This window comes from Ochotona curzoniae, unplaced genomic scaffold (genome assembly GCF_017591425.1).
Source record: "Ochotona curzoniae isolate NIBS_2020 unplaced genomic scaffold, NIBS_Ocur_1.0 contig_883, whole genome shotgun sequence".
NCBI lineage: Eukaryota > Metazoa > Chordata > Mammalia > Lagomorpha > Ochotonidae > Ochotona > Ochotona curzoniae.
Window position 1 is genome coordinate 17,795,114 of NW_024466599.1, and position 14,135 is coordinate 17,809,248.

General features: G+C 45.8%; 1 protein-coding gene across 1 annotated transcript in view; it reads left to right on the top strand.

Annotated features, from left to right (window-relative positions):
* RAB10 (RAB10, member RAS oncogene family) overlaps positions 1–10,975 on the top strand; it is a 67,176-nt gene extending 56,201 nt beyond the window's left edge. The window contains exons 3-6 of the mRNA XM_040992939.1: positions 3,891–4,029; positions 6,409–6,498; positions 6,884–6,985; positions 10,035–10,975. Coding sequence (XP_040848873.1) covers positions 3,891–4,029; positions 6,409–6,498; positions 6,884–6,985; positions 10,035–10,118 — 415 coding nt within the window. The 3' untranslated portion in view covers positions 10,119–10,975. The remainder of the gene's footprint in view (positions 1–3,890; positions 4,030–6,408; positions 6,499–6,883; positions 6,986–10,034) is intronic.
* Positions 10,976–14,135: the final 3,160 nt, after the last annotated feature.

The following is a 14,135-nucleotide window of genomic DNA, read 5'->3' on the forward strand; positions in this document are numbered from 1 at the left end:
ATCACCTCCCTGAACAGGAGGTTTTTCTATGCTTACAGGTCTTTATCCTGCCCCTTGTCTTGTAGTGCTTTTTCCACTGATGTGTGTAACCTTTTCCAAATATAAACCTGATTGTTGCTGCCATTCATTCCACTAACTATAGTCCCTTTAACTTCATTGTGTTTCAAATCAAAGCCCAATTTCTTTATCTAAAACAAAAATTATTCTGAAGACAGATACACACAGATGGATGCCTCCTAGCTGCTGGTTCACTCCCCAGATGCCCACATCAGCCAAGGCTGCTAGACCTATCCTGGTTTTTGTTAGTGTTTTCTTTTTCCATAGATTTACTTATTTATTTGAAAGGCAGGGTTAGAGGAAGAGAGACACACACCAAGATCTTCATCTACTGGCTCACTTCCTAAAATGGAAGCTATTCTATTTCTGATTTGGCTTCCTGCTGATGTTAATAGGTGATAAATCATGACGTGTGTCCTTGCCTGCCTGCTACTCTGTGTGAAACCCTAACAGAGCTCCAGGCCCTGGGTTTGGCACAGTTGACTGTTGCAGGAATTTGGGGAGTGAAGCAAAAGGTGAAACATCTCTTTTTGCTTTCCAAGGGAAATTAAAAGTTAAAAAAAAAATTCTGTGCCAGGTGTGATAGCTAAGTGACTAAATCCTCCTCTTGAATGCGCTAGATCCTTGAAGGGCACCAGTTCATGTCCCAGTTGCTCCCTGCTTGTGGCCTGGGAAAGCAGTAGAGGATGGACCAAAGTCTTTGGATCCTGTACTGGTGTGGGAGACCTGGAAGAAACTCCTGGCTTAGGATTGGCTCAGCTCCAGCTGTTGCAGCCACTTGGGGAGTGAACCAGCAGATGGGAGATCTTTCTGTATCTCCTTCTCTCTGTATATCTGCTTATCTAGTAAAAATAAATCTTTTAAAAAAAAAAAATCCGCAAGTACTGCTATTAAATATTATGAGTTGAAAATGTAAATCTGTAAATTCAACCGTACATATATATATGTGCAGTGTTTAGTTTCTTGGTGGTTTAACCTGACTAAAGGATCAGTCCTGGAAGATTGAATAGCCTGGCTTTGATACGGGTTTTCAGAACGTTGTTTTCCTTGGCATTACCTAATTCTGCTTCTGTATACAACTACTCAAACTTACACACAGATTTTCAGCGTAATAAAAGGATGCTTCATGAAACCCAGATTAAATCATTTCCTTTCACAAATCCCATCAGTGATAGTCTTTCATCTTAGAAGGGCATGATCCTGTCACGGGGCTTGACGATCCTACACAGTCTGTGGTTCCTGCCTACTACCACATTTCCATCTCATTTATGTTTATTGAGGTTCATTCCCTAACTAATTTGCAGTGGTCTAGTTTGGACCAGGCCAAAGGCAGGAGCCAGGGGCTCCATCCATGTCTCCTATATGGGCAGCAATAGCCCAGATATTTGAATTCTTGTGTTCTGCCTCAAAGGTTGTGCATTAGCAGGAAGCTGGATAGAAGTAGAGGTGGGATTTGATCTTGGGCACTTGAATATAGGATGCAAGTATTTCTCAAGTGGTGGATGAATGTGCTATGCCGCAATATCCATCTTTTTAAAAAGAAGTCTTTATTTGAAAGGCAGAATTTAAAAAGGAGAAAAAAGGGAGATCTTCAGCTGTTAGCTCACTCACCAGTTGGCCTCCATGGCCAAAGCTAGGCCAAACAGGAGCCAGGAGTTTCTTCTAGGTCTCCCACATGGGTGCCACTGCTTTCCCAGGCACGTTAGCAGGGAGCTGGTTCAGAAGTGGAACAGCTGGGACTCAAACTGGCACTTTTGGGATGCCAGTGCTTCTGGCATTGACCCGTGCTACACCACAGCACCAGCTCCAAAACCTGTTCTCCTGCTGGTCTCCCTCTATTCCTTCATCCTGAGCACACTGACCCTTTTCTTATTCCTGACCTTTGTTTTGTCTTTTATTCTTCCCTATTGGACCACTGTTCTCCCACATACAAGTGGTGTGACTAACTTCCTTTTCTCGTCAATGAAACCTTCCCAGTTTCCACCCTGTTTCAATCTGAACTTGGCTAGCCCTGCAGCAGGAATCTCCCTAGGCCTCCTTGCTGTTTTATAAGCCTGGTAGTTTGCTTTATTTTTCTTGTGTGTACAGCTGGCTTCTCCTCACCTGGCTAGGGCCTGGGTTCTCTGCAGATGCTGGTCAGTGCACCCTGATAGGGAGATGGGCTCACCAGTCTTTATCCAGAGGCTGAGTTTTTAGGTCTTGGAGATGGGAGAAGAGGTGGCCTGGGCAGAGTTGCCTGGAGTGGCATCTTAGCCCCTCTGGCTGAGGTGTAACAGTTGCTTACACTGGCAGCAGAGTGGGCTGCAGCACAGAGGGACAGCAGCCAGCTGTTTTGGAAGGGCCTGTGTGCAGTGTACTGATCTTGGCCTCCTTTGTCCTCACTGTATGTGGGTGGCAGCAAGGTGGTGGCACTTAGCACCTAGACTGACATGACCGTTGTCTCTTACGGCAACGAATGCCTTGTGGCCAGTGAAGGTCTGATTTTACACAGTCATAATGTTTACACGTCTCATACTTGAGAACATTCCTGGGTTTGAGGGAGTCTCAGACAGGGACTCTGATGGACAGTGAGGAGAGAGATCTGCGGGAGTTTGAGCTGCATGTCTGGGACCAGAGGGCTCAGTTGGACTGGGAGCTGCTTCGTATGAAATAGCCAAAAACTAGAAAAAACTTTAAGTGTCCTTCTAAGTGTGAATAATTAAAAACATTGTAGAATAAAACAGGGTAGGCTAGTATTACATGGAGCAACTTGGATAGGATCTCAGGGACACTGATAAAGTGACAGATAACATACTGCCTGAGCCCATTTAGGTAGCATTCTCAAAATGACAAAAATTACAGAAATGGATAACACTGTTGGCCAGAGTTTGTAGGGCAGAAGGGTAGTAACAATAATTTGTTTTGTTGGTTGGTGGTTACATAAATCTACATATGATAAAATTGCAGGGAGTTCTGTTTACATGTGCACACTCAGGTGACATATAAAAAACGTGAAGCCAAATGAGGTTTGTAGATTATACCAATACAACCTTCCTGGTTTTGCTTTCATAGTCCAGTTTTGTAAGAGGTTACCATAAGAAAAAGCTCGGGGAGAGGTATCTGGAACCTTCACTGGTTCTGCAACTTCTTGAGTGCTATAATTATTTCAGAATAAAAAAGTGTTAGGAAGAGAAACAGAAATGAAGTTGTTAGCAGGAGGGATGTAGGATAGAGAAGATTTAAAAATTTTTCCTTTTTGGGGAAAAATAGGAAGTACCAAGATACAGACTGTATATCGATGAGAGAATGATCTATAGAAAAGGAATCTGTAATAGAATGAGGGCATCATTTTAGGTGCAAAATACACTTATACTTCCGACTGAAAGCATAGTAACAACTCCTGCTTACAGACTTTCGTCTTGTTTCTGGTTATTGAAATGCAGTTATCTTTTTACAGCTTAGTATGATTAGGTGTGAATGCAAGTCAGCTCTATCATCACGTCTTATGGTGTGGAACTAGATGGCTAAATCAGCTGGCATGCCAGGAGTCTTTGTGGTGCTTCCTATTTATGAAATCACTGCAAGAATTTTTATGTGTCACTTTTTATCACTTTCCAGATTTTCACCCAGTAAGATCACAAATTTGCTTCAAAATTATTTATCTATTTATAAAGTGCTGTAATTATTTATATGTAATAAGTTTTAAAAAGTTCAGTGAGTGGTTGTTCCTTCTTGCTTTATGGTATATAGTTGTGTTTATGATCTCTGTTTTACCAAATTGTTCTGTTTTGGTGTATAACTGGAGTGTAATAGTAGCACTGTCCTTATGATAGACTGTTGGCTGTTTGTTCCAGGGACACAGCAGGCCAGGAGCGATTTCACACCATCACAACCTCGTACTACAGAGGAGCAATGGGTATCATGCTAGTATATGACATCACCAACGGTAAAAGTTTTGAAAACATCAGCAAATGGCTTAGAAACATAGATGAGGTAAGATCTAGAAACTGCATTAATCCTTTATGACAATGTTCTTATTTAGGAAGAATATTCCAGTTAGTCTTCAGGATATAAAGTATTGTTGAAGTCACTGCTATTGATAATTTTGTGTGTGTGTTTAAGATTTATATATTTTTATCGCAAAGCCATATACAGAGAGGAAGATCTTCCATCCGATGATTCACCCCAAGTGGCCACAATGGTCGATCAGGAGCCAGGAGCCTCGAGCCTCTTCTGGGTCTCCCACATGGGTGCAGGGTACCCAGGCTTTGGGCCATCCTAAACTGCTTTCCCAGGCCACAATCAGGGAGTTTGATGGGAAGTGGGGCCGCCAGGATTAGAACCAGAGCCCATATGGGATCCCGGCACATTCAAGGCGAGGACTTTAGCTGCTAGGCCACGCCCATGTTTTGGATTCTGTATCCCCCATTTATGTCTTCCTCAGTTAACTCTGAGGTTGGCATAGGGTTTTGCTCCTTTGCAGGGATGTCTTCAGTAATATTCATTGTGCCTTTGTCTCTTCTTTTGCTCTTGTTCATTGTACTTCTGCTTAGCAGATTCTACTCCTTGGGGGCAGGTTTCTAAGCTGTGTCACCCACAGGTGTAAAATTCAGTTTTACTTATTGTGGTTGGTACACAGCTCTTTGTTTGCAGTCACTCATGCCACTCCCTACAGCGAGTTCCAGGTCTGAGTTCTTACGTTAGATTTCCACCATGGTCTCTGTAGCCCCAGGTCCTGGCTCACCAGTCTCTACCTCCTGTGATACTGTGCCAAGGCTGCACCATTGTCTGTACAATCTTTCTCCCAGTTGCTGTTAGAACAGTTTCCAGGATTATGGGGATACCAGGTGTCCTATATAGCTTGGTGTTTGTTGGTGGTGATCTTGCCGGAACCTGTTGGTCGTTAGGACTGAGGGCCACATGGACCTATTTTGACCTGTATGATGCCAGAGTTGGCATTATTTTCCTGTGGGACCAATGAAATGCACTGAGCTCAGTGAGCTTGCTCCCAGCTCTGCACCTGCGCAGCTCACCATTGTCCCCGCGGTCTTAAAATTTGCCACACTGTACAAAATGGCACCTGATGTGCCACTACTAAAGTTCTTGATCTGCTAGCTATCAGGTCTGAGGACTACTTGGACCTATCTTGGGTGGAACCTGTAAGAGGCAATGTTATTTTAGTTCACTGAGCTAGAAATAAGTTCACTCCAAGCTCAGTGCATGCTCAGTCCTGTCCTATAGAAAATGGCCCGCAGTTTGTCTCTAGGGGGCGGACTGGGCTGTGAAATCCACCGTGTTCCTGCACCACTTGTCTGGGACCTGCTGCTGTCTCTCTGCTCCTGGTGAAGTCAGACAGCAGGACGGACAGTTCTGGGTCTGGGTTCACCTCCTGAGCTTCCAGTGAACGCTCCTTCTCTCCTGGTTGCTGGTGGAATGCAGATCACCACTCGCTGAATGCCACTGGGTTATCTAGTCACTGTAACACCACACCATTTCCTGTGTCTGTCAGTCTCCAGGTCCCCCTCTGCTATCATTCTGTTCTCTCCTATTTTCTGGAATGTGTCCTCTCTGCTTCACACTGGTTAATGCTTCTGTTTAAACATGTCAGTGGCTTTTTATGGGTGTTGTGGTACAGTCAGCTAAGCGTGGTAGGCCTGTATCCCATGTTGGTGTACCTGGGACCTGTTCTTGCCTCTGCTTCTGTATTGGGGTACCTGGGACCCAAACCATTCCTTCTTCTGAACCAGCTTCCTACTTAAGTCCCCAGGAGACAGCACATAATGGCCCCTTGCACTCAGGATGGTGCTCCTAGCTTAAGCGACCAGTCTTGGCTATTGCAAGCACTGGGAGTGAGCCAGTGGATGAATGCTGTCTGTCTCAAATTTATTTAAAAAAAAAAAGTTTTGAGCATGCAATACGTTTGAGGTGATTACTTTAAAACTTTCAAGATAGGGCCTGGTACAGTAGCCTAGCAGCTAAAGTCCTTGCCTTGAACATGCTGGGATCTCATATGGGCGCCGGTTCTAGTCCCAGCGGCCCCACTTCACATCCAGCTCCCTGCCTGTGGCCAGGGAAAGCAGTCGAGGACAGCCCAAAGCTTTGGGACCCTGCACCCACATGGGAGACCTGGAGGGAGTTCCTGGCTCCTGGCTTCAGATTGGCATAGCACCGGCCATTGCACTCATTTGGGGAGTGAACCATCTGATGGAAGATCTTCCTCTCTCTCCTCCTCTCTGTATATCTGCCTTTCCAGTAAACATAAATAAATCTTTAAAAAAACCTTTCAAGATAGTGAAATAGCGTGAATTGAGAAAAATAATTTGACTGTTAATTTCACACATGAGTAAAGTTTGTCTTAAAACTTTGTTTCAGCATGCCAATGAAGATGTGGAAAGAATGTTACTAGGAAACAAGTGTGATATGGATGATAAAAGAGTTGTACCTAAAGGAAAAGGAGAACAGGTAAGGTTTTCTCCGTGCAGCTGCCGGGCTGCCACCTGCTGTGAGCGGGGTGTCGCTCCTGCTGCCCGTGCCGGGGGACTACACCGAGAGCCGGGCCTTTTCAAGTTCATTTTGGAAGCAGTAGTCTCCTGTTTGAGTATCACTTTTCAGTGCATATCTGACATCTACGGGAGAGCTTGCTCAGTGGCTATAGTATTTTTAACCTCATTTAGGTGACAAGAAAAAATCCTGATAATTGAGTCTTGGATTTTTCATTTTAAGCCTTTAAAGAAACGTTAGGGGTCACTGACCACACAGTCCGCTGGCGCGTCCAGCCGGCAGAGGTGGTGAGCTCTGTGGACAAACCAGACAGTCTTTTTGTGACGACATCTTTGTTCTTTCGTAGATTGCAAGAGAACATGGTATTAGATTTTTTGAGACTAGTGCAAAAGCAAATATAAACATTGAAAAGGCTTTCCTCACATTAGCTGAAGATATCCTTCGAAAGGTAAGCATTGTCGCTTCCTCTGCTGTCCTTACTGTCTTACGAAATATGCACTGCTCTGCTCACAGGCACTTCTCAAGTCAAAAGGATATTTATCTTACATTTCATCAACATTTGTTTATAGGCTGGTGTTTGGACACTATGTAAGTCTTTTAAAATTTCTGAGCAATAGAACAGTTTCTATTGCTATTTTAGATATTTTCGTTGTAGTAAATTTTCTGTGTAGAGTCATTAAAACTAGGCAACTTAATTTCTTAAAGCACAAGAAAGTTGCGTGCAAGTCAGCATTGCACTGGTCAGAACAGTGCTGGCTTCCTGCTGTCCCAGGCTTGCCCATGTGGTCCTTTCAGACCCCAGCTTCACATCAGGTTTGAGCAGTCTGTGTTTAAAGAGGTTTTCTGTGAGAATTCAGCAAAAAAAAAAAAAAAAAAATTGATTTCAGAAATAGTGAGGGAGGCTTTCAGCAATTAGGTATAGTGGATATTAATTGTATATTGAGTAGTTTAAAACAATGATATACGCAAACACACAATTGGCTGTGGTCAGCAAATAAACCCTGGAAGGAGAGGCATACCCCAAACATACTAGGCCCGGAGTGATGGGATTTGGGGCAGGGCTATACACAGAATTCCTCTTTACTCTTTTGGGCAGTTTTGTTCCCAGGTTCTAACATGTTTTTGTTTTTTGTTTTTTTTTTTTAAAAAAGACACGAACCAACACCTGTGTGGGATCCCAGTGCTTGAAGGAGAAGGCTGAGCTACTGCACCAGGCCCTAGAATTGGGTTTCACATGTTTTAAATTGCTTTCATTCTAAAGCTAATTTGGATGAGTACCTTGTTCCCATGTCAGAGCTCTCAGTGAGGCAAGCACAGCAGCTGGCCCACATCACTGGAGGGACGGGCAGGGGGCTCTTTTACCCACACGGAGACCCAAGCAGAGTTACCTGTTTCTGCCATCGGCCATGGTCCGGTCACAGCTCTTGTGCCCATTTAGGGACTCGGTCAGCAGATGGGAATTCCTTCTCTGTCCCTTATGCCTGTGAATTACTAAAAATAGGGCCAGCTTGGTGTGCTAATCCTGTGCTTGCAGCACCAGCATCCCATATGGCCACTGGTTTTGCATTTTTTTCCTGTAAACTTTGTTCATCCTTTGTCCCAGTTTTTCTGTTTATTGGTGTCCTGTGAAATCATGAAGAGGACTGTGAGCGACTTGCTGGGGTGAAGAGCAAACCTCTTGGGTTGGCGCCCTCCCTTCGGACCTGACCACAGCCGGGGGCACCCTGTGCCTTGCTCTGGGCCAGGACCTGAGCCAACTTATTCTCTTCCATACATGCTTCTCAGAGATCTAAGTTTGGGGGGAAAAAAAGAAAACTACAATAATCTTCATTGGAAAGGTAAATTTATTGGAGAGAAGGAGAAACAAGAGGAAGATCCAAGATGTGCAACAGCCAGAGTTGAGCTTCTTTCAGGTCTCCCATGTTAGGTGCCATGTTAGGTGTAGCTGCCTAAAGCCTTACCATCCTCTACTGCTTTCCCAGGCCACAATCAGGGAGCTGAATCAGAAGTTGAACAGCCAGGACACGAACTATCACCCGTATGGGGATCTGGCACAGGATTAGCCTGTTAAACTGTTGCACCAGCCCCACAAGTCTTTTGTATGTAATTTGCTGTTTTAACACTCCAGGAGGAAAAGAATCTCAAAAAAGCAGTGAGAATGGATAGTCTGCCCTGGGGCTAACCTGTGCACTGACTTCCACTGGAGACCAGTGGTGGCACAGTGGGCGGCTTGGAGCCTCAGCTGCTCCACTTCCCATCTAGCTCCCTCCTGATGTGCCTGGGAAGCTGTGGAAGAGGGTCCTCAAGTGCTCTGGCTCCTGTGCCCACATGGGAGGCCCAGATGAAGCTCCGGACCAGCTGTTTGGTTCGTTTAGGGAGTGAACCAGCAAGTGGAAGTTCTCTCGTCCTTCAAAGAAGTTAGAATTCACTTGAAGTTTCACTCCGTGAGCTACCTGGATTATGCTTGCCTTATTTTTATATTGTTTTCATGAGAGAATAGGTTCTTGATACATCCAAGATTTAAAATTCTGTTCATGACCTTAACGTTGCATACAAATAACATTGACGGATCATGTGGGTCGAGTGAGGAAGTTAGGTGCACAGGAATACAGACCTGACCTCCATGTGGAGGAATCCATGACCAAAACTTGGACTTGCAGAGGGTAGCACTGACTAAGTTACCACTGAAAAATGTTTCCCGATTATAGTGTAGGACTGCCTGATTTTAAGAGAACATTTACGGGGCCCAGTGTGGTGGCCTAGTGGTTCAAGTCCTCACCTTGAATGCACTGGGATCCCATATGGGCCCAGTTCGAATCACGGCAGTCCCGCATCCCATCCAGCTCCTGCTTGTGGCCTGGGAAAGCAGTGGAGGACAACCCAGGTCCTTGGGACCCTGCACCCACTTGGGAGACCCAGAAGAAGCTCCTGGCTTTGGATTGGCGCAGCACCGGCCATTGTGGTCACTTAGGGAGTGAATCATCGAATGGAAGATCTTCCTCTCTGTCTCTTCTCCTCTCTGTATATCTGACTTTGTAATAAAAATAAAAATCTTTTTAAAAAGGAACATTTAGAATGTTGGAGTTGAGGATTGCACCAAGAAACTCGCCCTCAGCTTGTTGCCAAGGAGGGGCTGCGCCAGCACTTCACAGCTTGTCACTCAGTCCTAGTTGAGGTGGCCTTTTTAACGTTGGGGTACTACCTCAAGACAGAGGGCTGTGTGCTTCCCTAGAGTTAGCTTTTATACAGCTTGCTTGCAGAACACTCAGATCGGGCTGAGATTACGGAATCTGTTCACAAAGATTTCAGGCTGATGTGTTTCCAGAAGTGTGGATAGACTTACCAGGAAGTGTTCACAGCTTTGCCTAAAGGAAGACCGAAACCGAACTTCCAACTCTGCTTGGGGGCGGTGCAGAAGACCAGTCCCATGTGACTCACTGCTTTTCGTTGCATAAATTGGTTTCCCCATGGCAGTTCTGTTCTTGTGTTTGTTGCAGACCCCTGTAAAAGAGCCCAACAGTGAAAACGTGGACATCAGCAGTGGAGGCGGCGTGACGGGCTGGAAGAGCAAGTGCTGCTGAGCGCCCCCTGCCGACAGCTGCCATCCACACGCGGTCTCTTGCTGCAAATAAACCACTGTCCATTTTCAACTCTAAACAGATATTTTGTTCCTCATCCTAACTATCCAGTCCACCTGTTTTATTTGTTCTCATCTGTGACTGCTTGCTTTTTCTTTAAACAAGAAAAATGTATAGAAAAATCATGTCTGTGACTTCATGTTTAAATGGACTTGCTCAGCTCACCACTGCATTTCAGTTGTATTATAGCCCAGTTCTTATCAACATTAAAACCTATAGCAATCATTTCAGCTCTATTCCGCAAATTGTATAAGAATAAAAGTTAGAATTAACAATTTTATTTTGTACAACAGTGGAATTTTCTGTTATGGATAATGTGCTTGAGTCCCTCTAACCTGTAGACATGTAATAGCAGAGGAAACAAACAAAAGCCAGGAACTCACTCATTTTCGCCTTGACTATGTAAATGAGGTTAATTTTGTCCTGTGCCTTATGTGGAAAGGAACTTTGGTTTTTCCTTTTTTGTTCTGCTGGAAGCATGTGCAGATCAGACGTGTAAGTCACTCGGACGTTGTGTGCTCAGCTCTGTCAGACTGGCTAACGAGGACAGGGGAGTGCAGACGCGCGTGCTCTGGTTTGCTGAGTCCCATTTGAAGTGGCCTTCATATTTAAAGCTGTCCCTGCCCCGTTCCTCCCTGGCCACTGTTCCTCGCACCTCCTGCATGCTGCTTTCTTTGCTTCTCCCCCTGGTATGAGTTATTTAAACATGAAAGGGGCAAACTAGTAGGATGTCAAGTTTAACGTAAAGCACTGATTTACCTTGCTAAGTAAACTGAAAGACACGTTTTAACTGCCTATTATCCAGTTGTCAGTTCATTGTGTCCTCCCCCTCTGCTCGCTCCCCCTTCCCCCTGCCCTCCCTCTCCGTCCACCGCGTTTCTGATCCGGAAGGGTTAATTGCATGCACTGGTGTTGGGGTGTTGGGGTTTGTCTTTCTGACTAGGCAGGTAGCCTCTCCACTGTCCTAGATCAGTCTCTTAACCTAAATGTCTCTTCTCTGTGTTGGCAACTCCTCTAGCAGTTGGGCTGCCCAGTAAAGGTGGTTTTAAAAACAAGGGCAGGGAGGAGTGAATTTTATTTACACATTTGCCAAATGTCTCGAGATTTGGCCTCTGTAGAACACTTTTCAGTGTTAAGTTGTTTCTACCTTAAGATTTAGAAGAACTCGGTTTCTAAGTCCTGTCTTCCCAGCCATTTTGGGAAACTTGCATTTGGAAGGACAGCAGAAGGCTTTCCGTCCGTGGAAGAGAGAAGACCTCGCACGAGCTCCCCCTGCCTGTTTGCCAGTTGTGCTTCATCACTGTCGTTAGGCTGGGGAAGTTCAGTTGGCTGTGCCACCAGCATCCTAAGATGACACCTTTGTTGAAAGCCTCGTGAATAGCACGATTCATTCCCGGCAGAGGCCGAGCTTAGGACAGCAGCTTCCGTTGAAAAGTCTCTGTGCCGTGAACAGCATCTTAATGACCTCTTGGCTCACACAGACAAGCAACATAGGGCTCTATCTGCTGCGAAAATCCATGAGTTTTCCAGATAGTGCCCTGGAAACCACTTTCTCTGCCTGACCGACTCTTCCTGGGCTTTCCTTCACTTGACCTTATTGTTTACTAGTGAAAAGCAGCATTGCCAAATAATCCCTCGTTTCCATTGAAGAAAAGATGAAGTCATACTGAATTTTTCAGTTTTAGTTTAAGCCTGTTAGATTAACTTTGTTACTTCCCTTTATCTGGAGTGTGGCAGTAGCTTTAATTTCTAACTCTTTAATCGTTATTCAGTGACCTAAAGTTCGAGAGCTCAACACTGGGATTTTTGGGTAACAGACTGACAGTTTCGGTGTTTGCATAATTATAATCGGCATTGTACATAGAAAGGGTGTGGCTACCTTTTGTTAAATCTGCACTTTCTAAATATCAAAAAAAAGGGAAATGGAGTATAAATCAATTTTTTGTATAATCTGTTTAAAACATGAGTTTTATTTGCTTACTATTAGGGCTTTGCCCCTTTTCTGTAAGTCTCTTGGGATCCTGTGTAGAAGCTGTTTTCATTAAAAACCCAACAGTGAAGTCCCTTCTCTGGCACTCGCTCAAATTCGGTTTCATATTCTACTTAACAATTTAAATAAACTGAAATATTTCTAGATGGTCTACTTCTGTTCCTGTGAAAACAAAGCCCGATTTCCAGCTGTGTGGTTTGCTCTTCATTTACAGGCTTACAGGGTTACTTCCACAAAAGGGCAGGACTTCCCACCTAAATGAAGTGTGGCAAAAACGGGGAGGGGAGGGGGAACATCTTATGATTTCCTGCTCAGTTTTCTGTTCAGATTAAAAAAGAAAAGTCATCTGAAGGCCAAGTCTGAGGCTGCCATCCCACTCTGCTGCCAGGCACACCCAAGGCCGCGCACAGCTGCAGGCAGCCTCCTGGGGTACCACGGCGGGCTAGCCGTCCTTGAGAACGCACCCTGTGTGAGCAGTGACTGTCCCTGTCAAGCAAGGCACGTCCTGCTGTGTCTTGAACGAGGGCCACAGCCTCAGCTTTCCCTAGCACTGGCCTGAGAAAGCTCTGACCTGGAAGTGAGGCCTCATTCATTCTTGGCAACAGAACCGTGTCTGGCTCAAAGACTAAAGGAAAGGTTTCCTCCTGCCCACTTGGATCACCTGGAGTTTGCGGTCCCATCTCTTCCCCCATCCATTTGCTTGCCTTGTGCATCCTGAAGGGCTGATGACTGCTCTTGGGATTGGCAGTGGAAGGTAGGATGTGATCTCTACCTTTTAAATGAGCTGGTTGAGAAAGCAGAGTGAACTCTGAACAGCACAAGAACTGTGTGTGCCACTAGGAAAGCACTTACACTGGCGCCACTGGCACAAGCAGCTGGGCTGGCTTTTCGGGGGTCGGTCCTTGGCTGCTGTCCAGTGTCCAGCTGCCTGGGTTTGAGTCCTGGTTTCACCCCCCAGTTCCATTTTTCTGCTATGTAAGGCAGACCCCAGGGGCAGGTGTCTGAAGGGAGCTCTGGCTGAGTGGAGGAAGAGAAAGACCCTAAAGCATGTTGAAAGAAAATATCTGAGTGTGTCATCATCTTGCTGTGATGGTGCCCATTGCTAATACGTAGGCACCTGCCAGGTCGCACGGCTAGGTGCTGCTGCAGGCCTGCCAGGCTTCTTAGGAGAAGTTTCTAAGGTTTGGTTTAAATGATTAGGACGAGTCACGAGCCGTGCAGTTTGCCGCCATCAGCTTAACCATGGCGTCTTTGGGCAGTGAGCACTTTGCTGCCGTTCCTGCCAAGTCTTACTTGTTACCCACCACCCTGCTTTTGTGTTTGGTGTTAGCCCCAGCCATCTTCCTGCCTGAGGGGAAGTTGGCGACTCTTCACCGTTCTTGTAATTGGCTGAGGTTTGCCTGGAGAAAAACTTTGGTTGTTTAATAAAGGCTGGGAAAGAGGTGTGTGGACACGCAGCATGCCAGCCCCCCGACCCCAGCAATATCCACCCCAGGGCTCGACCACAATCAGGAACCAGGGAGAGCAGCTGAGGTGAGCCTTGCTGGGATGCTCGGAGGTTTCTGGATGTGACTTTGCTGCATCTGGTTAAAGGGTCCCTGGTGGTAGCTAAAGTGTGGAAATCTGTATAGATAGAAACTGTATACTCCAGAGAGTTGCTCAACTATGAGTGCAAGGCTGTGAAGGCCTCGGGGTAAGGCAAGGGAAGCTGGACGGCTGGTGTGTCCCTGCAGGGAGCTGATGAGGAGCAGCTGGGCTTGTAGTGCCACACTGACCTGAGGCGCTGTGGACAAACCACAGGTGGTTGGCAGCCTCACCTGGCTCTGACACGGCCTTCCTCGGGCCTGGACCTCAGAGAGCTGTCGGTTCCAGATGAAGGGCCCTGCGTCCCTCCCAGTGTGCAGTTCTAGAGCTGAGTGAGAAGGCCCACTGGCTTTGGGTTCCTGAACCACCTTGAAAACGGTGGGACT